The sequence below is a fragment of the Oreochromis niloticus genome, linkage group LG10 (assembly GCF_001858045.2).
Source record: "Oreochromis niloticus isolate F11D_XX linkage group LG10, O_niloticus_UMD_NMBU, whole genome shotgun sequence".
NCBI classification, from domain to species: Eukaryota; Metazoa; Chordata; class Actinopteri; order Cichliformes; family Cichlidae; genus Oreochromis; species Oreochromis niloticus.
Window position 1 is genome coordinate 5,261,637 of NC_031975.2, and position 26,922 is coordinate 5,288,558.

The 26,922-nt window shown below is 38.3% G+C and overlaps 1 protein-coding gene across 3 annotated transcripts in view; it reads right to left on the bottom strand.

Moving 5' to 3' along the window:
• Nucleotides 1-26,922, bottom strand: part of ntm (neurotrimin) — a 443,520-nt gene that overhangs the window by 17,370 nt on the left and 399,228 nt on the right. For all 3 annotated transcript variants that reach the window (XM_019363978.2, XM_025910860.1, XM_005454557.4), the window contains one exon: nucleotides 5,850-5,975. In XM_019363978.2, coding sequence (XP_019219523.2) covers nucleotides 5,850-5,975 — 126 coding nt within the window. The remainder of the gene's footprint in view (nucleotides 1-5,849; nucleotides 5,976-26,922) is intronic.

Below are 26,922 nucleotides of genomic sequence, written 5' to 3' on the forward strand. Positions count from 1 at the left end.
CAGAATTTGGTGATTAATACTTTGTTCAGTGCCTACTCTTTATCACTTGTCAGAATTTTCATGTTCTGTTCTTTTGTGTGTGTCTCTCAAGACTACAAGCACACTGGGACTACTACTGAGATCTGAGAATAAGAAGAGGGCAAAATCCCAGCCACACTTTTTTTCATTGTATCAATTTGACATGCTTGACAGAGACACTTAATACAGCACTCAACATAAAGAACAAAAGACATAATTGACTTCAAGCTTCCTCCCAAGATGTTGGAAGGCGACAGTAATAAACTGCGCATGGATTCACTTTGCTGGGTTTGGGGACATTATTGAATTGCACCTGGGAAAGCTGTTAAGGATAGAATGCCTCACTGACACACAGTGACACACTCACCTGATGTGGAGTATCAAGAGAGCTTGTATAGGTGTACGGGTTCCACTCCGTTCCATTTATGCTCCTCTTGTTCCCTTTCTGCTTTCTCTCAAAAGAGGATAATAGAATTTGCCAATAGAGACTACAGTGTCAGTTAAAGCCACTTTGCAAATTGCTGTGAGTTAATCAAGATGATCAAGTGAAGACTTTTCAGGGAGCTTTTTCGAGTGCCCTGACAAAAATAAATTACAGTTGTACATGCTGGAAGTTATAAATGCATTTACCAGTACCAGAGAAATATTTTGTCTCACAGTGATGCTGAAAATGAATGATGCAATATGTCTGTAGTCAGGCATATTTGTTTAATGTGCATGCTAAGGGACATATTTGACCAGAAATTATTCCAAGATTCATCAGTGTTACTGGATGCCAAGGTAATGCCCTCTAAACTACGTATCTGATTAGACACCATTTTTCTTGTTCAATGTCCAGGATTTTTGGACTGAATAAGTTTTGCCTGAATTAAGGACTAAGAAATTTATGATGGGTATCATCTGGATTTCAAAGAAAAGGTATGCAGTGTTTTCTAATAACATTATCCTGTGGAAACATGTATAATATAAGAAGAATTGGTTCCAGCACAGAACCCTGTAGAACTCCATTACTGACTTTTCTGCGTGAAGAAGACAGATGGAATCTATCAGACAGATATGATTCAAATCACACTGTAGTAAGATACTGGTCATCAGTTTTGAATGCTGCACTTAGGACAAACACGGGGATGAGCACACTCATCAACGCCATAAAATGAGTGAAACTTGAGTGAAACTTAACATAAACGAATAACTGCTCGTTCAACATTTTTTGAAATAAAACGAAGGTCAAAAATCACTCTTTAATTATCTAATACAGATCAAGTAAGGTCTTTTCAAGTAATGGCTTAATTACTCCCCTCTTAAGAGACTCTAGTGTGTCTTCTGTTAATAATGATAGATGGATCAGATTTAAAATTGAAGCACTAATTAATGGTGAGGCTTCTTTCAGCAGTCTGATTGAAATAGGGTCTAGGAGGCACACTGATCTTTTAGAAAAAGAAATTATTGAAGTTAACTCAGAAAGATTGATAAGAGAGAAAGAGTCTAAGTAAATATCAGCTGTTATAAAAAGTTGCTATACTTAATGACACATCTATGAGTGAGTTGTGAATAATTTTCCCTTAATGGGTACATTTAGTTTGTGAGAAAATTTCTTGGCTCAGCAGAGCTCCAACTATTTATCAGCCTGGCTGAAGTGCTGAAAAGAAACCTAGGGTTGTTCCTGTTTTTCTCAGAGGGGTTATTTATATTATATATTTATATATTTGTGAGGCCAAATGAAGATTGTCTAAATGAGTGCAATGCCATTGCCTCTACTCCATCTGCTTTTTGCACATTTTTGAGTTATACCAGGAAGTCAAACATCTCTGATTTCTTGCTTTCTTTTTAAGGGAAGACAGCATCTACAGTCATGCTCAGAGAGGATCTAAATGGTTGTCTGTCTCTATCTTAGCTCTGTCAAACTGGTGACCTTTCCAGGTTGTATTCCATCTCTCACCCTATGCTACCTGGAATATGCTCCAGCTCCAGCAAATCATAAAGGTCTTTACTTCTTGCACTTCTTACAGTATATACTTTCATCAAATGCTAAGCAGGCGACAAACACAACAATTTCAGCTGCCCATAGTAGTGTTTAAAAATTAAAGTGGATAAGTTTTTTTCTTTCAGTTTCACAAAGGTCAAAAACTATGACTACTCTCCTTTAGTTTTAAATTAATCTTTCTGAGCAAACCAGTCCTGTGCAAATCTGGGAAACCTTTATTGCACCTTGGTTAAATTCATTAATTTTCCTGTTCATTCTGGGTACTGCCTAGGCAGACGAATTTAGCAGTCAGATTGTGTGGTCTGTGGAAGATAGAAAGGATCACTTCTGATCTGCCACAAGCCCCTAAAGCCATCTATCAAAGGTGAGGGGGAGCTGGGTCATGGCTCAAAGAGAGCCTTGGTCCCAGTCTGAAATCATCAATCTTTATGCACTCACACACAGACAAACACACGCACACACACACACACACACACACACACACACACACACACACACACACACACACAGATACAGAAAGAGAGAGAGAGAGAGAATATTTATATATTCACTCATTTATACCCCAGAGCGCTTGCCATAGCTGGCCTCACTGAAAGGCCCAAGGCTGGAGAAAAGTTTCATTGCAGGTGGGAGATACTGGAACAGTATCAGTTTGGACTGCATAGTCCAAACTGCATAGACTGGGACATTTTGTTCTCTACTCAAAACCTCTTTTAGTCCAAGCAACTGTGCACTGTGACTCTATCAATTCTTTATTGTAAACACCCTTATCAGTCAAATACTGGTACCAAAATGGATATCAAAATGGTTTAAAAAATACCAACTGGAATCCACAATATTTAGTTCGAACAATTTCAGAGAAAACTACGTGAAAGTAGACGGATTGTCTTTTATCTTACTAGAGAAAAATCAAAATGACAGCTTCTCAAGCTGATGCTTGTTTTTTTATATTTTCCTCCCATACACATTCCATACATTCATTCAGTTCACTTCACTAAATTCTAGTTTTATTGATTCATGCAAAGAGGATCTTCATTTTGCATTTCAATGGACCTTCTCAGAAACTGATTTTAAATAGATAAATAAATATAAGTAACCAGTCATTGCATCCATTTTGATGACGAAGAGTGCTGAGATAAGAACAGAATAAAGAATGCTTTTGAATGGGGCTGCCTCTGAAAACTTGTTTGTTTTACATACAGATTCTCAGTCAAAGCAGTGTTTTGCAAAGACATAGCAGGCATAGTGAAGGTTTAGCCACAGAACACACACACACTTCCACAGTCTTTTCAACAGACATCAGAGTTGTTATCTGAGCTGTGTCTATAAAAAATATATTTTTCCTTGATTGGAAAACTTGATGTGAAGACAAAAACAAAAAAAAGAAAAAAGAAACCTGGCATAAACCAAAGATATGACGAATGCATGGTCCACACCACACAGTGTTAAGTCACCAATATAAACAATTTATACTATTTGTATACTTATGTATGTGTACTTTTCGACCCAGCATACTTGAAAAAAAAAAATGGCCAATCTTCTTTAATCCCTAGCCACATCTGTATTTTAATTGACTAATAGACTGTACCTTTAAGAGGTGAAAACCTTCTGATGTTGAGCAGAAAGTTAAGCAGCAATGAAATAAAGCACTAAATCAGATTTCATAGTATTAGTTCCTAGCAATGACAGTGCTTCAGACCCATATCGCTAATACATATAACTCCCCAGTCAGATTAATTTGCAAGTTTCCCTTATTATGAATAAATATTACAAAAGGTTGATGCGAGCGCCCACTCTTCTGCAAAACCTATTTTAGGTCCAGTTGTCCACTAGCAGTTTATGACCACAATGCAGTGGAAAAGAAAATCCTATCTTCCTTTCATTAGTTATTGATTTACCAGTCAAGAGAAAAGGGTAATATGGAATTGTACTTCATTTTTACCATTTTAACTAACAATTCTTTCATTTTCAAAAGCATGATGCTCTCCGATAAATATTAAATAAAGGCACATTTTATTGTCGTGCATGACCAATTTTATCTTGAGCTTATCTGGGCAACCAGATACATTCCTTTCACTATTGGTTGAATTTTAAAGTTATATGAAATGGAAAACCTTCTGAATCCTGTTGACAGAAGTGAAACCAAAAGTAAATCAAATAAAACAGCAGGTTGCTAAAACCTAAATAAATGCACGTGTCTTGCCTGATTAAGTGAAGCATGGACATGCCAATACTTCAATACTTTGCTTTCTTTGGTCTAGCAAGCAAGTAATAATAGAACAATGCCACTGAGCACATACAATGGAACATTGGGACATTCAGTACTGAAAATTCTAATCTTCTCCCTAATGCTATACACTGCGTATTCTCATCACTGATGCTATCATTCAGCCTCCAAAACATTTAAATCCAATTATTACCTTTCATTTAATTTAATTACCTTTAATTATGTTTAATTAATTAATTAATTAATTATTTTTTTTATTAATTAATTAATCAGTTACAACACAAGGATTATCTGAAAACAGATAATTTTAAAAAAGTGAAATCAACTATGGGTCAAACAGAGTCAGTTATAGTTGGGATTAACAGAGGGATGGGTGGAAAACAAAGAGGGACAAGAAAATACACTCTAGATGCCATAGTCCATGGTAGTCTTAATGTTTGGAGTCTGTTTTCCCTTTGAGTCTAAGTTGGCCAGGATTTTTCCTCCCTATGTGGTGGAATCTGCTTCCCACTCTTCAACCAAGCACATTCAATCGCATTTTATTAATATAGCACCAAATCATAACAACAGTTACCTCAAGGCGCTCCTCATCAAACTACAGTAATCTGCTGTATTCAAGGACCAGTCTGCTACTGTTCAGTGGTAAATCGGCCCACAAATGTATTTATCTTCGCTTGTTTTCTATTGTGTTGATCTCTGTGCTCTTTTGCCTCCAGTCAACCCCAGCCTGGGTCGAGAACCCACCTGCACAACTCACCTGACTCTTTGGAACTGGCTCACTCAATCTGTCTACATGCACCTTTGTGATTTCAGTCCCCAGTTAACCTCCCTACCCTCCTGGATGTCCTTACCTTATGGCCATTCACTTGGCAGAGACTCACTGGATTCCCTCCCCCTGCTAAACATTGGATAGGCAACATCTTCCAAGGACTCCACGCTACCAAGTAAGCCATTGGTTCTCACTATTTACCTTTTGGAACTCCCCTATCTGGAATCACTGGATTAATGTCCCTTTCCACTTCCATAGTGTCACTTCCTCCTTTGGATCCAGTACTCTGTCTTTGTCTCCCTTGTGAATTTTACTTGTTGCAAAACATTTTTGTAAATAAAGCTTTTGAATTCTGCTGCATTTGAGTACTTCATTTTGCTTCGACCAGACCATGACAGCAGAAACATGGCCTGTATATGAAAGATGAAATGTTACTTCTTCCATTGGCTTGTCAGGTCCTATCTTTAAACTTTATGTTTTGTCCAGCACAAAAAACAACTGCTCTTTATTATCTTATTTTACTCTTTTTTTGCTCTTACTTTAATTTAGACTCTTTATTTAAAACATTTTAATTATGCTGTACTCCATATGTCCTGAAATTAGCAAACAAGGCCATAAATTCATTAAAGATGTTTTAATAAGGTCATAGATTAAGTCTCATAGACTTCAAAATAATCACAGAGGAGCTGTTCTCTGCTTTTCCATTAACTTGAACACTACAGCCATGTGTTATAAACAATCAGTATCCAGAAAATAAAGTAAAACGCAAAAAACATTGATACCATTAAAAAAAAAACAATATATCACAAATCTGCTCTGCATCTAAATTTTCTAATGTATAAACAAATTACCTGAAGAGGAGATGAGCTTCCAGCTGATGGAGGGCTCTGGTTTACCACTTGCTTGGCACATCAAGGTGATGTTAGAGCCTTCATTTACCACAACATCTCTTGACAGGTTGGTGATTTTTGGTGGCACTGTGAAGGAAAATCAAATATATAAATTCAAGCTGTGATGTTACTAATCTTATGAGGCACTTCTGAAAAAGGACATCACTATGACATATGTCGTTATCATTATTATTATTATTATTATTTTGCATAATAATATTTGACATATTTCAGTTTGAAGTTTGACACTAAAAAAGGGCCTGTATATTAGAATGGAATCTGTCGCTTGCCAAAGACATTGATTTAGACAGGGAAAATCTTGCAAAGAGACACAATGGAGCTGCATTATAGGTACTGTATGATGCAGAACTGTGTTAGACTAAAAAACAAAAAAAATAAATCTTAGCCTCTGATCCATCAATTTTAGTTCATTCTTTTGCTCTCTTTGTTTTTGCTCTTATTTTTTTCCAAGTACCTAAACGTAACACAAGTGAATATGGATTGTCAGATTAATCAGCCATGAAAGAAATAATGATTGCAAATTAAAAATGTTCATTATTGTTTCCCAAAGGACTTTGAATGTTGTCAGCCAATTAAAATGACATTTTTAGTTTTAAGAACTCCCATAGATATCACCAGCAGGTGCTCACCTATTTCTAATCATAGTCCAAGAGGTCTGTTATAAAGCTTATAAAACGTCTTAGGTGGTGTCTACTCCCTCTGACTTGAGTCTCAAGGGGTGTAAAAGTAAAGTTACTTATGTCACTTCCAGATTTTTATGGGAAATTCTGTTGCTGTTTCAAAATGGAAACAAGAAGCTCAACAACCATTAAAACGTCTATTGATTCCTATAGGAATTCTATTTTGAGTTGTGGCATTTTAATGGAATTCAAAACAGTTCTAGTGATCTGAACAATGGATAAATAAACAAAGTTAATTATTAAATTGGGTTTTCTGCATTTTACTTATTAGTTTCATTAATCTATGTATTTAGAATAGTTATGGAATTTATTATCACCTATTTCTGTATCTGTTTTGGTGAACTTATTGTGAACATCTCAAGTGTGCTTCTTGAAAGTAAGGAGGAGACAATGTGTGTGAGCGTGCGTGTATGGGTGCATGTGTGTGTGTGTAAAAGGTAATGGTAAATGGAATCTGTTTTTTTACTCTACCTGAGTACTTTTTCTATGTATGTGCTTTTTATCTAACATTGAAGAAGAAGAAAAGAATAGCCCTTTATGGTCATTGTACATGTAAAACAAAATTGTGGCTGCGCCACAGCAACTGTTCATGTATAAAATATAACTAGTAAGACAGCAGGAATAGATAATAAACATGAGAAATATATAAACACATGAGGGATATATGCAAACAGGTGGAATACATACAATACAAGAGGAATACAAATAAAACAAGAGGAAGGCACGCAATACCAAAGGCACACATAGAAGATCAGGTTGAAATAACTTCTATCATTATTATAGCTATGTCGCGGGGCATGGACTGCGGCGCGGTTGTGAAGGAGGCGGACACACCTGGACGGCATCCACAATCATGCCTGGCCGGCTTAAAGTCTTAACTGGGTCCTGTCTGTCTGTTGTTGTTGTTATTGTTGTTGTTGTTGGAGTATGTGGCTGTGAGCTAAAAAGCTGCATCCAGCGTGTAAACAAGCAACCATGAAAACGTATTGAAAAGCATTAACGAGTGGTCAGGTCTGTGGTGGATTGCTTACAGTGGTTTACCGATCCAGTACCGGGCCAGCCAGGGTGGGAGCTGACCCAAATGGTGGTCATGTGGAGGGAGCAGGTGGCGATGTCTCACCGAAAGCGGGAAGAACCGCAGGACCAGATCGAGCGCCGTACGCAGACAATCGAGTGGTTGGCAGCTCAGATCGGGTCCTGGCCAACACCATCGCCACCCCCACTGGTGTCCCCCAACTGTGTGGGAGCGGCTGAGGTCCGGACTGCTCCGATGCCCGTGCCACTTCCTAGGGTGAGGCCAGCAAGGGCACAGTCTACCTTTGCACCAATGACTGTAGAAAACCGCACCCGCCGCTCCCACCCTCGTTCACCTGTCTTTCATTTAAGTATAAACTGTATAACTATAAACTGTATAAGTATAAACTACCTAGTCCTCAGATGAACTGGTAAAATTGCTCATACATTTGTGTCATCATGTTCAGATTAATGTAGTGCCCTTTTTCATGGCTCCAAGCTACAGAAAATGCTGCAGTAACACATTGTAGCAAGCGAGCTCAAGTCACTTCTATTTGGTACACATTACATACACAAAAATGCAGTTAAAAACAATTTTGTCTCAACACGTTTTCTCTTATTTTATTGAGTCATATTGTGCCTTATATTGGCTATCATGGCACTTAATTTTCTGATTTATTTTACTCTTTTTTTGTGTACAGCGCTTTGTAACTGTAGTCTGTGAAAAGTTCTTAATAAAAAAACTCTAATTACTTACTTTGTATTACTGATTTAAAAACTTTTTTTTCAATCTCCAGTTTAAGCAAATGTCACTTACTGAGCAACATTTTATTATTCTTTCTCTCTGCAAAATAGAACAGCTGTAGACACATCTTGTGATGAACAACAGAAGCAGTTTGTGTTTTTTTATTTTGTTTTAAGAAAATCCCACAGTAATAAAAACTTAATTAATTAATTAAAAAAAAAAATAAGTAACTCCCACTCAATAACAAAAAACTCTCTTCTGTAAGTGCTAGAAAAGGTGGAGTTGACACACCAAAAACACATTTACACAAATTTACTTTATCATTTATTTATTCTATTTTTCTTGTCCTAAGGAAAATATTGACAAGTGTCCTACAGATGAAACAGGTAGCAAACTGACATGTCATATGTAACATCAGCAACAGGTTGTCAAGTGCTATTCTTCTGATAAATAATTAGCCTTAATTTTTGTGCATTTGTGAAGACATGCATGTGATCTTTCCAGTATTCAATTTCCAATATCCATATCCCTTCAAAGACAAACAAAACCAGGCAGTGATATAATTTATGTTGTGAAGACACCTCCATCACCAGACTCCAGACATTATAACCCAGAGCAGTGGTGAAAACCCAAAATGACATCATCGTGAATGCTCAGGAAAGTCCTGAGGAGTCAGATGAATGGTTATAACAAGATCCAGGCAATCAACATCTATGCCCTGCCAGTTATCACATACCCTGTTGGGATAATCAGCTGGCCAAAGAAGGAGATGGAAGCCACTGACAAGAAGACAAGGACACTTGTTACCAAACATGGAGGGTTCCACCCCAGATTCAGCATCCTGGAGCACGCAAAGAAATTCCAGCACATAACAGAAAAATCCAAGATGCTAGCAGGCAGGGAATACATGTTATGTCAGAGTATGGCCAGGAAGCCCTGAGGGAAAAATGGGATACACCCCCTAGGATGGTTGAGAATGACGAAGCTAAGATCCCGTGGGACTTCCAGATACAGACAGACAAACTGATGGTGGCTAACCAACTGGACAGTGGAGGACAGGCAGAGGAAGACGGGTAACGTGATAGATGTAACTATCCCAAATAATACCAACATAAGGAAAAAGGAACATGAGAAGCTTGTGAAAGAGCGGAGCTCAAGAAGTTGTGGAGGTTGAAGGAAACAGCAAACCCTGTGGTACCGTATTTTCTGCACTATAAGGCGCAGTTAAAATCCTTTAATTTTCTCAAAAATCAACAGTGCGCCTTATAATCCGGTGTGCCTTATGTATGAATTCTGGTTGTGCTCAAACCGATTTAATGTTGTACACTGTTGAGCTCGAACAGTTTTCTTCTTCTTCGGCCATGTTCTCTTAATAATGCACACACTTGGTTGGTTGATTACTTTTCCTGTTTCTTTAATTGTCAGCAACACAGGAGGGAAAACCATACATTCATTTTAGCAGTTCGCGCTTCACAACATAAGGAACAGGAAGTGAAGTCACCTATAATCACCAAAATAAAATCATTTCCAAAATAAAATGACAATCAGAAAACGTCTTTTACAACATAAGATAAATTAATATATTCACTCATGAGAACACAAATCTAACACCCCCCCTTGTTCTCATGCTGTTAACCCATAGCATCTTATGCATTTCCAAAGAACCATTTTTGAAACTTTCTGAGTCTCACTCTTGTAACTGGTTTTGTTAGTATGTCTGCAGCCATTTCTTCTGATGGACAGTGTTCAATGCGGATTTTCCCTTCATTTACCGCTTCACGAATGAAGTGATATTTCACATCAATATGCTTCAACCTCTGTCTGTTCACTGGATTTTTACTCAAAGCAATGGCCCCTTGGTTGTCCCCAAACAGTTTAGTACATGTGTACCTTTTTCTGTCCATGCCGTTTAACAGTTGGGTTAAGTACATGCTTTCCTGAGTAGTGGTTGCAAGACCAATGTATTCAGCTTCACATGTTGAGAGTGCCACTGTAGGCTGTTTCTTTGTTTTCCAAGATATTACTGGTCCCTCTTTAGTAAGTGCGAAACAGTAGCCTGTTGTACTGCGTCTGTCTTTTACAGAGGATGCCCAGTCAGAGTCACTGTAAGCAATTAGATCTAGATCCTCACTGCTTTTCTTAAAGATCAGTTCAAAGTCATTTGTGCCTTTTAGGTATCTGAGGACTTGTTTTGCCGTTACTAAGTCCTCTCTCGTGGGTTGAGCTAGTGTTTGAGATAGTCTGTTAACAACCCAGCTTATATCTGGTCTCATACACGTAATGGCATAGACTGCCCACTATTTCTCTGTACTCTCTTGAGTTAACTGTCTCATTTGCATCACTTCCTCCACATGTAGTAGTGTCCGTTTTTAGTTCACACGGTGTGGATCTGGTTTTGCATTCTGACATCCCAAAGCGTTCCAACATTCTTTGAATGTACCTCTTCTGATTCATCCTGATTTCACTCTCTTTTTGTATAAACTGCATCCCAAGAAAACTGGATATTTTCCCCAGGTCTTTCATGTTAAACTTTGACCTCATTGTTTCTTTGAATGTGTTTAACAAGTTAGTATTGCTAGCCGCAATGATCAAGTCATGTTCAGTGTCCTTCCTGTATACACAGTGATCAGAAAGGTTTCTTTCAAAGTCATTTTGTTCAAGGTAGTCATTCAAATAAACGATGATGATGATTTTTGTTTTCCTCTTTAAATGCATTTTCCCTTGAGGTCTGTCCTAGTTATCCAATTGTCATTTCCATTTCAAAGCAAGAGGGACACATCACTATCTTAAAATTTGAGAATCATCAGCTAAAAGTGAGCAGTTTTTGACCAGTGCTTTAACTTGTTTTCATAACATCAGACTTATTTTTAAGACAAAATCTCTGAGAACACTTAAAAGTAAGTAAAAGATAAGTGTTTCAGCATCTCTTTTTAGCTGTGGTTCAAGGCCAAAGCCCACCTATGAATCTAAATAAAAGAAAAAAGTTCAGATCTATTCTATACTTCATTCATGTAGTCTTTTCATTCAGAGTATCAAGGTTAATTCAATTCAGTTTAATTCAATTTTTAATTATGTTTTATTTACATAGTGCCAAACCACAACTACAGTTGCCTCAAGGTGCTCTATATTCTAAAGTAAAGACCCTACCATAATACAGAGAAAACAGAGAAACCCCAATAATCAGAAGACATCCTATGAGCAAGCGCTTTGACAATAGTGAGAAGGAAGAACTCCCTTTTAACAGCACGAAACCTCCAACAGAACCAGGCTGGGGGAGAGACAGCCATCTATTGTGACCAGTTGGGGGTGAGGGGAGGAAGAACGGACAAAGAAAACTGTGGAAGAGAGCCAGAAATTAATGATAATTAATGATTAAATGCAGAGTGCTGTATAAATGCATAGTAAGTGAAAAAAAGACCCACCAAAAACCCATAACGTCACTGTTCATTTGCTATCTCATCAAAGGTGGGAGGAATCTTGGAATGGGTTGGTCACTGTAATCACCCTTCAGGATGCTAAGCTGACCAACCAAGGAGACACCTGTCACACCCAACGCCCGCCCCCAAAGAAGGGGCTAACGGTCACATTATTTAAGTAGAATATATAAAATATGGACCTCAGTTGAAACCAGCATGGGATGGCTCCTTAGATGGGAACATCCAAATATGCACATACCTGCAGATTTGTGTCCACAATTCAGTGGGCTAGACTAGATTTTTTTTTACAAAGGTCTGCCCCAAAACCCTAGAGTTGAAACAAACAGATGATCAGTGTGGTCCAACTGTGCAAATGTGCTCTGCCAAAGTTCAGAGAGTTCACAGCATAGCCTGGTGTGAAAGTGGATTCACAGCTTGACAGACTGAGACAGTAATTTAGATAAAACCTTTGGCAAAAATTGAGTCCTAGTACATATTACAGGAAACCACTTTTGAGGTAAAGTCACTTGAAAATGCTTAAAGGGGGTGGGGATACAAAAGTGCACCAAGGACAACAGCCAAGTCTGATGGGGGTCCAAAGGTCCAGTCCTGTGAATTGTAAGTCTCTAGAAACCTTACAGGGTAATGTCAGATTACCCTTATTCCTTCTAGGACTACGACTGCAAGATTTTCTGAGTTGTACCTGTATGAGGATTGGTCTGGCAAGTAATGATATAAGTTGATAGCACTTGTGGAGTTCTGGGTTTTGACAACCCTAAATGCATGTCATTCAATCTGAAACCCAGAGGGTTTAGTCTGGATTCAACTCAGTTGTTGCAGTAGGCCCAGGATGGTCACAGAAATGTGCTGCTGAAGAGCAATCAACAAAATCAGCTTTATTTCTTCTGAATCCATCAGAAAAGGGTCATTGGAGAGTGAATGGACCAAAAATGTACCACTCATGGCACCAGGAGAGTCTGGGGCTATGAGTGCACTATGGTATCGAGGGCCACAGTAGATTGTTGGCTATAGTATCAACTTTCTGGACACAGACGTTGACCCCCAGCCTTCCAAAAACACACTAAATCTACTCGATCACCTGAGAAAGCTTCCACTCTCCAGTATAAATAGGCACAAAATAGGCACAAACTCAGGGCTTAAACATTTTTTAGGATTTCAAGTTTCAAATTTTATTGTTGTCATATACAGGTAATAATGACAGATAACTACTGGCAATGAAATATAATGCACAGAGCCCCCTCAATACTGTATATAAAGAAACAAATATTCCAGTGTTTGTTTTTGTTTTGTTTTGTTTTGGTGTAACCTAATCAAAACTCGACATGAGATGCTTTGACGTGACCTTAAACAGGCCGGTGTGGTTGAACTAAAATAATTTTGCAAATAATACTGGGCCAAAATTTCTCCATAGTGATGTGAAGGACTCACTGTTTGATTGCAAGAACTGCAATCAAACATTTGCAATCAATACAACCAGCACAACCAATTACTAAATTTAGGGGGCAATTACTTTTTACACAGAGCCAAGTAGGTGTGGATATCTTTTTCAGATTAAGTCAATACATCACAGATGTATTACTGACTGAAATTATGTGGCGAAAAACATACAATAGGTAAATGAAATCATCATTTAAAAACTGCATTTTGTATTTACTTGGGTTAACTTCATTTAATATTGAAAATGTGTTTGTGTGACAAATATGCAAAAAATTAAGAAATCAAGAAGGACACTGTATCTCTACATCATGACATGGTCCCACGGAGTATGTTAGCTCACAGCACAGCAAGGGGATTCACAGCTGATACTAAAGAAGAACAGAGAAAGAAAAGCCAGGAAAACAGCAATCCTCGGAGGCCTTACAGAGAAACACCCAATGATGAAAAGATAAGTGGACTAATTACAAATCAACATATGCTGTACCTGACTCAGGTAGAGATCAAATCATCAGTGATTTCACACCAGTACAGGTGCTTTATAAGTAGGGCATGACCGCACAAGCTGGTATTTTAAAGAAGTATCCACATATTCTAACTAACGGGAGGATGAAACCCGTATCTACGGTATATGAAATTTATGGCAAGATAGTTTTGATACGATAGAGAGTAAAAAGCAACTCCCAAAAAATGTTATTAGTTTTAGGGTAAGATAAGAATGTGGTGGTAAATTTAATGTCCACTAAAGTAATCAAAACAAACTTTGGCCTCAATTTCAGATAAATCATGTACATTTTCCATTATTGCTCCACACACTGCGCCAAGTAAACTACCAAACACTTGTAATAAAATGCTTTATCCACCATTTTCAAAAGAAGTGTGTGCTAATGGAATAATGCTATCTTTTATAATACCGTATTTTTTGGATTATAAGGCACACTTAAAATCCTTTAATTATCTCAAAATCATGAGTGCATCTTATGTGTGCCTTATGTATTAATTCTTGAACCCATTTTATGTGGTACACGACACTGAAAAATCTGTCAAAAAATGTTTTAGTACGACTTTGGTAAGCTACAAAGCCGCACTGCTTGATGGATTGTTGGAGCATTACGGCTACTGTAGTCAGGAGCCTCGCGGAGTAATCTGGGTCCAAAACTCCATCCCCTTCATGTCCCAAAGTCAAACGAATACTGCGGCATCACTGAGAGTTAAAAACTGTCTAAACAGGGAATTTATTAAATTTAAGAGAGTTAGAAGTTAGCAGGAAATTAGCTCGCTAGTTTCCACCTAAACATAATATACCATGTTCTGACTGAGAGATTTCTGAAAAAATTAAAAGATAAGCTCCCCTATTTAGTGAGACAGCAGTTAGCATAACATAAACACAGTGAAGCTGGAGAATGAATGCTAACTTTTTTCCACTCGATAAAAGTTAATGCAAGGGTTCCCGATGGTTAGGAACAAATGCAATCCCATGGCAGGACGCTGTAGACGGACCAAACTTCAGTCAGGAGAACAACTGAGATAATCCATCCATAATACGAGGTTAGTCATTAATACACTGCAACAACAGGGAAGAGAGCAGCTGTTCAATTCAACATTAATGAATCAATGGTACGGAAGTGGGGGAAGCAAGAAGAGCGAATTGAGTAAAGTTTGAGTTATCTGAGTGGTTTTTTCGCTTAATGCACCTTATAATCCGGTGCCCCTTATGTATGAAAACAAACCCGTTCATCGACAGTGCGCCCGACAAGGTCGACCCTTTGCTGAGTAAATAGATTCACAATCTGTGTAGCACTTAGTCTGGCAAAGAAAATGTTTCACCCACACACATTAAAGTTTTGTGTAGGAATTATAAGTGATTCCTTTTAATTCATGTAGAGAGTCCAAAGTGTTCCCCATGGTAATAGAAGCATTAGCAGCCTGAAACGAGAACCCTAAAACTCTAAGAATGGCTCTGTCAAAGGTCATCATCAAAGGTCTCTGCTCAGATATGTATAATTCTAGGAATAGCTATAACACTGCACAGTACACCATATTGCCAAAAGTATTCACTTGTCTGCCTTAATACACATTAACTTGAGTGGCATCCCATCCATAGGGTTTAATATGATGTTGACCCGTCTTTTACAGCTATAACAGCTTCAACTCTTCTAGGAAGGCTTTTCACAAGGTTTAGGAGTGTTTTTCGTGGGAATTTTTGACCATACTCCCAAAAGCAGATTTGTGAAGTCAGTCTCCATCCCAAAGGTGTTCTTCCCAATTGCTTCCACCTTGTTATATTACTACTATCAGCTAAGTGTGAAAATTTAAGAATAAGAATAAGAATAAGAACAACTTTATTTATCCCGAGGGAAATTCTTTTGTCATGTACATGCTCAAAGCAGCAGGAGAGACAGAGGAACAGATGAATAAGATATAAGATATACAATATATACAATAAGAATAGTAGTGTACAGTAATATACAGTAGGATAGTGCAAGACATAGTATCGGATAACTCTAACGAAGTAATATACATAACTATATCCTGGTGAATAAATAACTTAACTATCAGTGCAGGCGATTCTAGAAAGTGACAAAGTATTGTGCAATAGAAGGGAGTAGCAGCGTATGATGGGGGGATGAAACAAATATTCAATAAGTACTCTTGGGTAATATTGCACGGTCTGGGAGGGAACAGAATGACATTGGTAATCGTCTCAGGAGAATCACCTACAGAGTGAGGAAGAGTTAAACAGTCTTATAGCCACCGGTACAAAGGATTTACTGTGGCGGTCAGTTCTGCATTTCGGGGCAATGAGTCTTTTGCTGCGTTTGCTCCGATGGTCCATTATGGGGGCGTGCATGGGGTGGAAGGGGTTGTCCATTATAGAAAGAAGCTTTTTTAGCATTCTCCTTTCAGACACCTCCTCCAGGTTCTCAAGTCTGACACCCAGGACAGAACCAGCCTTTCTAATCAGTTGGTTCAGCCTGTTCACCCCACTTCCCCAGCACACAGCTGCAAAGAACATGACGCTCTCCAACACCGAGTGATAGAACATGGTCAGCATTTTCCTACCAACATTGAAGAACCTGAGCCGCCTCAGTAGGAAAAGCCGACTCTGCCCTTTTTTTGAAGATAGCATTGGTGTTCTTGGTCCAGTCCAGTTTACAGTCCAAGTGTACCCCCAGGTACCGGTAGTCCTCAACGATCTCCACATCAGCCCCTCTGATGGTGACAGGGGTAGGAGGAGGAGCCTGCTTCCTAAAGTCCATAATCAGTTCCTTTGTCTTTGTGATGTTAAGTTGTAGGTAGGGTAGGTGGTTTAGCTCACACCACTCGACAAAGCTGTCCACCACAATCCTGTACTCCTCCTCCTGTCCATCCCTGATACAGCCCACAATGGCAGAGTCATCCGAGAATTTCTGCAGATGACATGACTGAGACTTGTACCTGAAGTCAGATGTGTAGAGAGTGAAGAGGAAGGGTGATAGGACTGTCTCCTGCGGTGCCCCCGTGCTGCTCAGGATGTTATCTGAGCGGCAGCTCTTCAGTCGGACATGCTGTGGTCGACTTGTTAAATAGTCCGTAATCCAACCAACCAGTGGGGCGTCCACCTGCATTTCCATGAGCTTAGTCCCCAGCAGTGATGGTCTGATTGTGTTAAAAGCACTGGAGAAGTCAAAGAACATGACCCTCACAGTGCTCCCAACAATGTCCAGATGAGAATAAGCCTGGTCCAGCAGGTAGATGATGGCATCCACACCGATACGAGGTTGATAAGCAAACTGCAGGGGGGTCCAGTCAAGGCTCCACCAGCAGACGCAGATGTTTCAGGATGAGTCTCTCCAGCGTCTTCATGACATGTGAGGTCAGAGCCACTGGCCTGTAGTCACCGAGGGTCGACGGGTTGATCTTTTTAGGGACAGGAACCATGCAGGATGTCTTCCAGAGTGATGGGACTCTCTGCATTTCCAGGCTCATGTTGAAGATCCGTTGTAGAACTCCAGACAGCTGGGAAGCACAGCACCTGAGGGCCCTGGGACAGACACCATTAGGGCCAGCAGCTTTGCTGGAGTGGAGTCTGCCCAATTCTTTTTTGATGTCATCTGCTGAGAGGGACAGGGTGAGACAGTCTGAGGGGGCAGGAGACGGAGGAGGCAAAAGGAGAAGATGGGAATAGCTGGGTGTGGAGACAGGAGACGCAGGGCAGTCAAACCTATTGAAGTGCAGATTAAGGTTGTTAGCACTTTCGACGTCCCCATCCATCCCAACACCTCTCTTTTATCTCAGGCCAGTGATAGCCCGCATTCCATTCCACACCTCCCTGATGTTGTTTTCCTGCAGTTTGTTTTCCAGCCTCCGTCTGTAGGACTCTTTACCCTCTGCAATCTTGGCTTTCAGCTCCTTCTGCACCAGTTTCAGCTGATCTCTGTCACCATTTCTGAAAGCTCTTTTTTTCTTGTTCAGGGTTGCTTTGATGTCTTTGGTAACCCAGGGTTTATTGTTGGGGAAGCACAGAATGGTTTTTTTGGGGACCACAGTGTCCACACAGAAGTTGATATAATCTGTTACACAGCCTGTCAGATTGTCAATATTGTCCTGATTGGAATCACAAAGAACATCCCAGTCAGTTGACTCAAAGCATCCCTGCAGAGTCTCTTCCGACTCCCTTGTCCATGTTGTAACCGTTTTTGTGGCTGCAGGTTGTCTCTGAACGGCAGGTCTGTAAAGGGGCTGGAGGTAGACCAGGTTGTGATCAGCCCTGCCCAGAGGAGGGAGAGGGCTGGAGGTGTATGCCTCAGTGGCATTGGCATAAAAAAGGTCCAGTGTTTTATTGTCTCTTGTTTTGCAGTCCACATACTGCTTGAATGTAGTTAGAACAGTGGAGAGGTCCGTGTGGTTAAAATCACCAGTTATAGCCACAAACACAGAGGGACTACGATTTAGTAGGTCCGCTGTCGCAGAGCTGATGACGTCATACGCCTGTGCCACGTTGGCATCAGGGGCGATGTAAACAATGACGATATGGCGAGGGAAAACTCACGCGGTAAATAATATGGTCGAAGACCGACTGCTAACAGTTCGATGTGTTTGTTACACACAGCCATCCTCACCTTAACGTGACTCGGGGAACACCAGCGGTTGTTAACATAGAGAGCGAGTCCTCCTCCCCTCTTCTTCTCGCTGCTGCCTGGGTCCCTGTCCGCTCTCACACACGTAAATCCGTTTTTATCCACCACCTGGTCCGGGATGCTACCATGCTGGAATTCACTGTGCTCCTGAGAGCAACCCAAAACATTTTGCACAAATGTTTGTAGAGACAGAATGCATATATATCCATCCGGAGTAAAAAAGTAGGTAAAAAATTGAATGCTATAGATAATTTCACACAGCTGTCCATACTACATACTACAAAAAAAGTAGGAAATCTAAAGCTGATTTTTCTTTAAGTCTTTTTTCCAGCCTAAATTATATATCATATCATGTATGCACAGCATATCATATCATATGTAGTTCTTTTTCATCTTATACCTTATTGTGATAAATATAAATAAATAAGAATGGAATGATTTGCACATCTCATAAACCCATATTTTATTTGCAAATGAACACCGAATGTGTTCAGTCCAAATGTTTAAAGTGAGAAAATGTTTCATTTTTGAGAAAAATATTAGCTCATTTTGAATTTGATGAACTGGGCTGCCTGTGGTCCAGACTTTTCAACAATTGAGTAATTGTGATTTAATGATATCGTGAGAGCATCTGCTAATGAGGCAGATGACCGCAGTCTGGCTAAATTGTATCATGTTAGGAAAGTTGTTTTGTGTATATGTGTCTTACATTGGAAGGGTGACTATTAGGATTTCAGTGTCTTTGGTGTTATATGTGATTTATTTCAGTAAATAGAAAAATAATTTTACAAACACAATTCCAGGAATCTCAAGATTTTTGCTTTGAAAGGAAGTTGGGTGGTTGGCATGATGACCTGCAATTACCGTAACATGGCCAGAAAAAAACCCTCACAGTTATCTTGTCCACGAAGCAAGAACAATCAGATTTGACTGTAAATTGTGATGATGCATTTTATTAAATTAAGACATATGATCATGGGGAAATATTATTAAGTTAGTTATGTTCTTATGTGCAGAAGGGTAGCTCATGCAAGTTTATTATCTACTGCAGGGGTCGGCAACCCTAGGCAGGGGTTAACTGATGGCACGCACGACCATAGCTGGACTGGCCATCGGGCATACCGGGCATTTGCTCGGTGGCCTGCATGGGAGAGATCCAAGATGAAAAGCACTGCTTCTTCACTGCTTAAAACTCTGGATACTGTAGCTCATTGAAGAAAATAAGAACAGCCCTAGTTTTCTGTTCAGCACTGTAGCCAGGCTTACAGAAAGTCAGAGCTCTGTTGAGCCAACCATTCCTTTAATGTTTACTAGTAAAGACTTTTAATAGTAATGAAATTTAACCAGTAGAAAGATAAATACTATCTCAGTCTTTTTCTCCAGTTGAAATTTCTGAGTAGTTCAGTAATTACTTCCTCCAAACTATCAACGTGTCTTTTGGACCCTATTCCTACACTGTAAAATGTAATTCTAGATGTTTGTTATTTCAACATATTATTCTATATCAGTTTGACGATAGATGACTGAAGTTGTTGTTATAACATAGAATTACAAGTTAAAAACGTCCCAATTACACCAAAAAAAGCTAACTTGAAAACTCATGTCCAGCTAAATCAGAAACTTATGTGAACTTGACAATGTGGGTAAGTTGAGCACAGCAGGATTCAAAACTGCCTCACGTGACTCCTACCGAGGTGCATCATGGGGAATTGGCGGTTAACGACATGCTCACTTTACTTGGACGTTTTCTAATCGTCTTCTTTGGAATATGCTTTCAAGGTGAGTAACATTGGTTATAACTATAAGGAAAGAGAGCTACAAAAGTTGGAACATGTTTTGAATTTATGGCATGATGTTTGTTTTTCTCTTTTACCGAAATGTTTGCTTTAGCTAATGTAACTTTAGCCGACAAGGTCCAGCTTGTGTGTCATGACCAAACTTGACCTAATAAACTGACACATGGCCTTTTTTATGGGTTTAATGTGGCACTGACCAAATCACAAGTATTGTGCCGCTAGCTTTAAGGTTGTGCACTCAACCACTGTTGCGATATTAGCAAGCTAACTCAGCTAATTAATAAAGCTTATTTCATATTGTCTTTGTACTTGTAAATTTCTTTCAAGTTCACAGGCTGTTGTATTTTGGTGGAAGTTCATTTTGGGAATATTTCCAATAACTGGCTGGGTTCAAAAAGAACTTTTTGGCAGGACTCCGATGCTTGTTGTCATCTGTTTACCCCTATGTAATCACTTAAGTTGTTATTAACTGCTGCATGCTAAGCTGCAAGAGTGCACTGAGGATTGAGACAAAATATGGTCTACAAACCAGCATTATATTAGTTTTTATCAGATAGTCCTCCAGTGTGTTTATTTTTTGCTTTAATTCTATTGTGCAGTTATTTGTTACCCTGAAATGCTTGATGCTTAACAACAGCTCACTATTTTAACTTATTTTTGAACTCTTGTGACTAGTATGACTAGATTGTGTGAGTTTCCATACTAAAAGAGCTGTAGTGATAAAATAATTGGCATCAGAGACACTGATTTTTGGCATGGTATACTGCAGAAGTTTTTTGTTTTTGTTTTTTTGCATAATTTACCTTTTAATTAAACTGCATTCCCTGTATTGTAACAAAACTAATATTGTTTATATGTCAGAAAATTAGCAAACATGAATAAATGGCAAAAACAATATAATTATAACATATATTTTTATTTTACTTATTTTAGGTCTGTGAAGCCAAACTTGATGCTGGGGATTTATTTTTGTCAGTGGAGTCAAATGGTAAGTTACAATTTGTGCATTTTGTCATACTGGAAACACCACAGATTATATTGTAACTTAATAGCTCTGTAGAACAAATGATATAAAGATTGTAGTGTCAGGGTACTTCTTAAGAAGTAATATGGCACTATTGATGATCACATGCAGGTGGCATAAACTAAATATTCAGACGTGCTACCAACAAATGATTCATTAACAAAAGCAATGGAGCAGACTGTTTAGGTTCTTGTGGTTGTAATAACATCCATAACTGCAAGTTTGTCATTAATTTATTTTCACAGGTCTAGATGATCACATCTGTCTTTGTCATTTAAATGAGGTGGACTTGCAAACTTTGCACTTTTTGGGGGTAAATTGCTGTCCACTACATATACACAGAATGTGCACAGTATTTCAGATCTAAAAAGGGAGTATGTAATGGACTTGCTGGCTTTAATGTAAAAAGCCTGTTGTGTAACTTTAATGAGACAGTTGGACTAAAACAGTATTGCTCACAAGGTAAACATCTGAGGAATAAGGAAATTGTTACTTGTCCTTTTACTCAGTGTTCTTTTAATCGCACGTTTACTAAAGTTTTACATCACATAAGTCATTTTCACAATCATTCTACTTTAAAAGATTTCAAGACAGAGCTTATTGTTCTCTGAACTTCCTTGTTTGCTGAACGGCAGGTAAAGTGCATCTTTTTGTTTGTTTGCTTTTGTGTGTTTGTGTTTTCTCTAATGGGCCTCAGATGACTGTTTGCTTAAATTTGGGTCTCAAAGAATCTTTTTTTTATTCTGCCTGTACTCTCCACCCCTCTTCTTCTATTGCTCAGGTTGAAGCAGAATTTGCCCGTCTTACATCTGTTGACCTGAAAGGGTTCCTTTTTGCTGTGCTTGACCATTATGGAGAGGTTCGTGGAGCTGTAGAAAATCAAGAGCGGCATAGGAGGGCTAACTAGGCTCATAAGATGCTTCGGTGATGATGTAAGTGTTCAACTGCGAAATCTAATCCTTTGTTTAAGTTTTAGGTTATCCAGTTCAACTGATGAACTCATTGAAAGAAAGCTGATAAGTAAAGTCTGTCATCATATTTCACAACCGGACATTTAGTGTGGTAACTTTTACAGAATCTGTGTATATTGGTGGTAGGTTGGATATCATATTCTACTTGAATGTCCTGATAAGCCTGATTCAAAATCTCCAATGATAATCATATATTGATGGAATTATGTATCAAAAAGCTGTGAATTTGGAGCTGTCTACATGCTTTATAAACACTGTTTAAAAAATGTTTTGGTTTTGTTTTTGACTTCTTTGACCAGAGCCCTACACAAAGGAAGAGGACAGAGGACCTCACCTTCCTTTTCTAAAGGAAGATCCCTCACACACTTTCAAGACTGTGAAGGTTAGCATTGTTTCTTTTAGTAAATTTAATAATGACAGCACCACAGTGGATTTTAAATGAAACATATGGCATCTATGAAACAATAGATGCCACATGATAACATGTGTACTTTTTTCTCACCAAATGTATTATTACAAGATCTTTGACACTGGATTTGGTCTAGGTTTCAGAGTAACTAACTGGCAAGCTAGCATTGATATTATTAGTGTCTTGTGTTTATTCATGTCTTCACCAGGGTCTTTGACATTTCGCTGCTGTACTGTTCACTTCAGCTTTACGTTTGATTTCTCACATTGTATATTGTAATGGCAGAGATATTAGGATATTTAAGGGGCTGCAGTGGCTGCTACAGCTGTGGGGGGCAATACTTTGGTGAAATGTCTTGGACCCTGGAAAAGAGACTGTGTAGACTGGGTAAGCAATTAAAGGTTACTGGCCGAGAGTCATTGGGCAGCTGGGTAAAGGTGGATGTTGATATTCAGTGCCAATTATGCAGCCTGTTCAGCCATGTCTATATGCTCTTTTTTCATGCTGTTAATATAGGGGGAAAAATAAACTTTAATCAATAAACTGATTAAAGAAGCATTGTCTATGGAGCCATAATCTGATCCTGTAGTGTAGCTGCAGTTTGCACATTTCATGTATTCTCAGCCAGATTTGGTTTAGAGCACAGCCAATATTTAGCATAAGTAGATTTAAATTCACACACTGGTGATGGCAAGCTACATTGTAGCCACAGCCGCCCTGGGGCGCACTGACAGAGGCGAGGCTGCCGGACACTGGCACTACCGGGCCCTCTGACCACCACCAGTAGGCAACAGGTGAAGTGTCTTGCCCAAGGACACAACGACTGAAACTGTCGGAGCCGGGGCTCGAACCGGCAACATTCCGATTATAAGACGAACTGTCAACTCTTGAGTCACGATTCAGTCATCCACCCATGTGTGTGAATGACTGAATGTGTAAAGCGCTTTGGAGTCCTTAGGGGACTAGTAAAGCGCTATACAAATACAGGCCATTTACCATTTAAATTGAAAATTTTGTTTGAATTCTGCAATTGAAGACATGCTCAGTTATTTATGAACATGGTCTTTGTTTAAAGCAAGAAATGGATTTGTAACATGGGGGTGCATATCTCATTCTGAAAAAACTTTAACAACTAATAAGTGTTACCCAAAGCCAATCACCATCATCCAAAGCATCAGTATGGCTCTTCTTTGGAAAGACATGAATTGTTAAGCACAAGGGATATTGTGTAATTGTAATTGTGTAATTTTTTTTTTTTTTTTTTGTCTTTGAACCCTTTTATAGCCGACAGGTATTGAAGACACGTTTTCTAAGAGGATGAAAGTTGGCATTGCGATGGTGAAAGAAGAAGACATCATCGATGTGTTGGTTGTCCTTGAGGCGGCAGTAATCCTGTCTAATCTGAGGGATGTCTCAAGTGCCATTTCCATGCTGATGGGCCTTCTTTTTGCCCTCAACATACACTATCCAAAGGAACTTAAGGACATCTTTGAAGCCATTCAGAACATCCTAATGAACATTGGTGGAAGGCAGTGCATCTCACTAGTGCATGGTCTAAGAAACAGACTCTTGCAGAAAGCCATGCAGAACTGTAATTGTATGCTCACAGCATACAATTGCCTTAGTGTTAAGGACAGTTTTTATTTTACTGTTTGTTTTTTTATTCTTGCAAGTTCTCATTCTCACTTTTGTATGTCACTAAATGACTACACTTTACATTCCAGATTAGACAATTACTCATTTGTTCATGGTTTAAGAAACTTATGTGAACAACAATATAATGGTGGACTCTGCAGATGCTTATCTCATGCAAGTCAGTAGTTTTTCCTTTGTTTTGCAATTGAGCAGACTCAAACTGATGTTTCTGAAATATCCATCTTATCAAATGTTTCAGAAGCATGCACTCATTTTCAGAGATATTGGTTCTGTGGAATTTGTTGCAATTGTAAACGAAGACAAATACAAGAGTTTGATGTCTTAGTTGTTATAAACTGATCTTTACTGTCACTTATCAAAGGTTTTGTACTATTTTAATATTTCAAGTTTTATGCTAACAGGTGTGACTGAGCACAATGAAGTTTAAAAATTTTGCAAATGTAAAGAATAACTTTTCTAAAATATCAAGTGTCCCGTTGATACATTACATTAATGCAGACTTTATGTTGTTACTTCACAAGAATCACTACTGCTCCTAGAGTATTGGTCAGAATTTAATCTTCACCCAAACTGGGCTCAAGACCAAGTTCAAATTTATTGTTTCACAGGGAGCAGCCTTTGAGTTTTGATGGATTGTGAGAAAGATGAGCTACGTCACTGATTTTTCTGTTTCTCAGATGACTAAGATGGCACAATAAATGGTGAATGTTGGGCGCTCATGAGTAATTGTCTTGTCATGTTCTTAAAACAAACTTATGTACTATACTTGTATGAAATGATCAGATAGACTTTAATGGAATCTGTGGGGTTTTATTTTTTTTTCTGTAAACAACAGAAAATTTATTTAAAGGAATGTAGATATTTAAACCTGAGATCTAAGATAAACCTAACAGGTAGTTTTGCTGAAATGGATGTTAGAAAGCTTAAAAAACAAAACAAAACTTAAGATGTTTAATACACATTTTTCTTTACATCCAGTCAATCAACTCTGATAATTAAAATGAAACTGATTTACAAGTTCACTCAGCTACCTTAAGGAGCTCAGTTAATTAATACACTTAAATCAACTTAGCTAACAAATTATGTTAGTTAAGCTAAAATAGATTCCTAAGTTAAAAGAACTACTAAAGTATTTGAATTAACTAAAAAACCCAAGTCAACTGAACTAGGACAAGAGTTTAAACAATAGATTATTTTAATTTAGCTGAAAGGGTTTTCCCAAGTAAAGATGACAATTAAAGGAGTTGAACTGACTAACAAATCTCAGTCAACTAAACTAAGACGAAAGTTTAGACAACATGTAATTTTTCATTAAGATAACAATTGGTTGTGTTATAAGAACAAACTCTATTTCTTGACTTAACTTAAAATTTTAAGGCAGCCCTTTACCTCATATTTTTAAGTTGAAACAACAAGTTATATTTTACAGTGTACAAGACTGCTCAAAGAAGTCCTACCATTAATTAATTTTTTTAATTTTAAATATGATGATATCTCTATTAATCTGCTATTTACCACAGGCCTTCAAACTGGCAGTAGATAAATTGTTACGTAAAAAGCCATCACTTGACTGAGCTGTCTCGGTTAATTTTAGGCCAGTCTCAAACCTTCCCTTTATCTCAAAAATTCTTGAAAGAGTAGCTGTAAATCAGCTTCCATCTGCAGAGGAATGGCTTATTTGAAGTTTCAGTCAGGTTTCAGAGCTCAACACAGTACAGAAACAGCATTAGTGAAGGTTATAAATGATCTTCTTTTGAGCTCTAACAGTGGACTGCACAGACCTTAGTCCAGTGTCCAATACTGTTGACCATTTGAAAATTGAATCGAATTTTTGGTTTTTATTTGTTTCTTTGAACTGTTCTTTTACCAGAATCTAATGACTGTATCTGTATTGAAACTGGGTTCATTTTAAATTTATTTTGGATTTTTTTCTAATTGAAAAAGTGTCAAATTTAAACTCATATTCAGGTAAATCTTAATAATTGGCGCTGACAAAATCAGCACCTTCAAGCTCAACTGAATTTTCCACCTGCCCACATGGACAAGACCAATGAAGGAGGACTTCTTTCAAATTTTACCTCAAATCAACACCTAGATGGTTGAAACTTAGACGCAACTGGGTATTCAAACATTACAATGATCCTCAACACACATCAAAACTGGTTTTGGGAAGGATAAAGAAGGTTATCCTTCTGAAATGACCTTCACAAAGCCAACTTCAGCCCCAGTGAAATTTGTGGTCTACGAGGAAAAGATGGGTCCATGATAGAAAACAACCAATTTATATGAACTTTAACAATTAACTGCCATTATGCCAGAAGCTTCTTGGCTACCAAAAATCTTTGCTTAGGGACATTTAACCAAATAATAGTGAGGATGTATGTATATATTTAAACCTGTATGTGCACTGCACAAAGAAATTCAGGGAACACTCAGAAAAGATCAGATCACATCAAAATAATCATGTTCATCTATACTGATATGGACTATGTGTTAGGAACATAAGGATGCCACGTCATTTGATGGAAATGAAAATTATCAGTGTACAGCACTGTAATAGGAAGTGCTTCCGATGATATAATATTCATAAAGAGAAAAGAAGGAGAGACAGTTATAATTGTTAGAATTGAGATGCTCTTGTTTTTTTTTATTGTTTTGACCTCTGTAGTAAATTGTACATTCCCACAAGTCCAAGTGCTCTTGGACAAGATACCCAAAGCTTCCAAG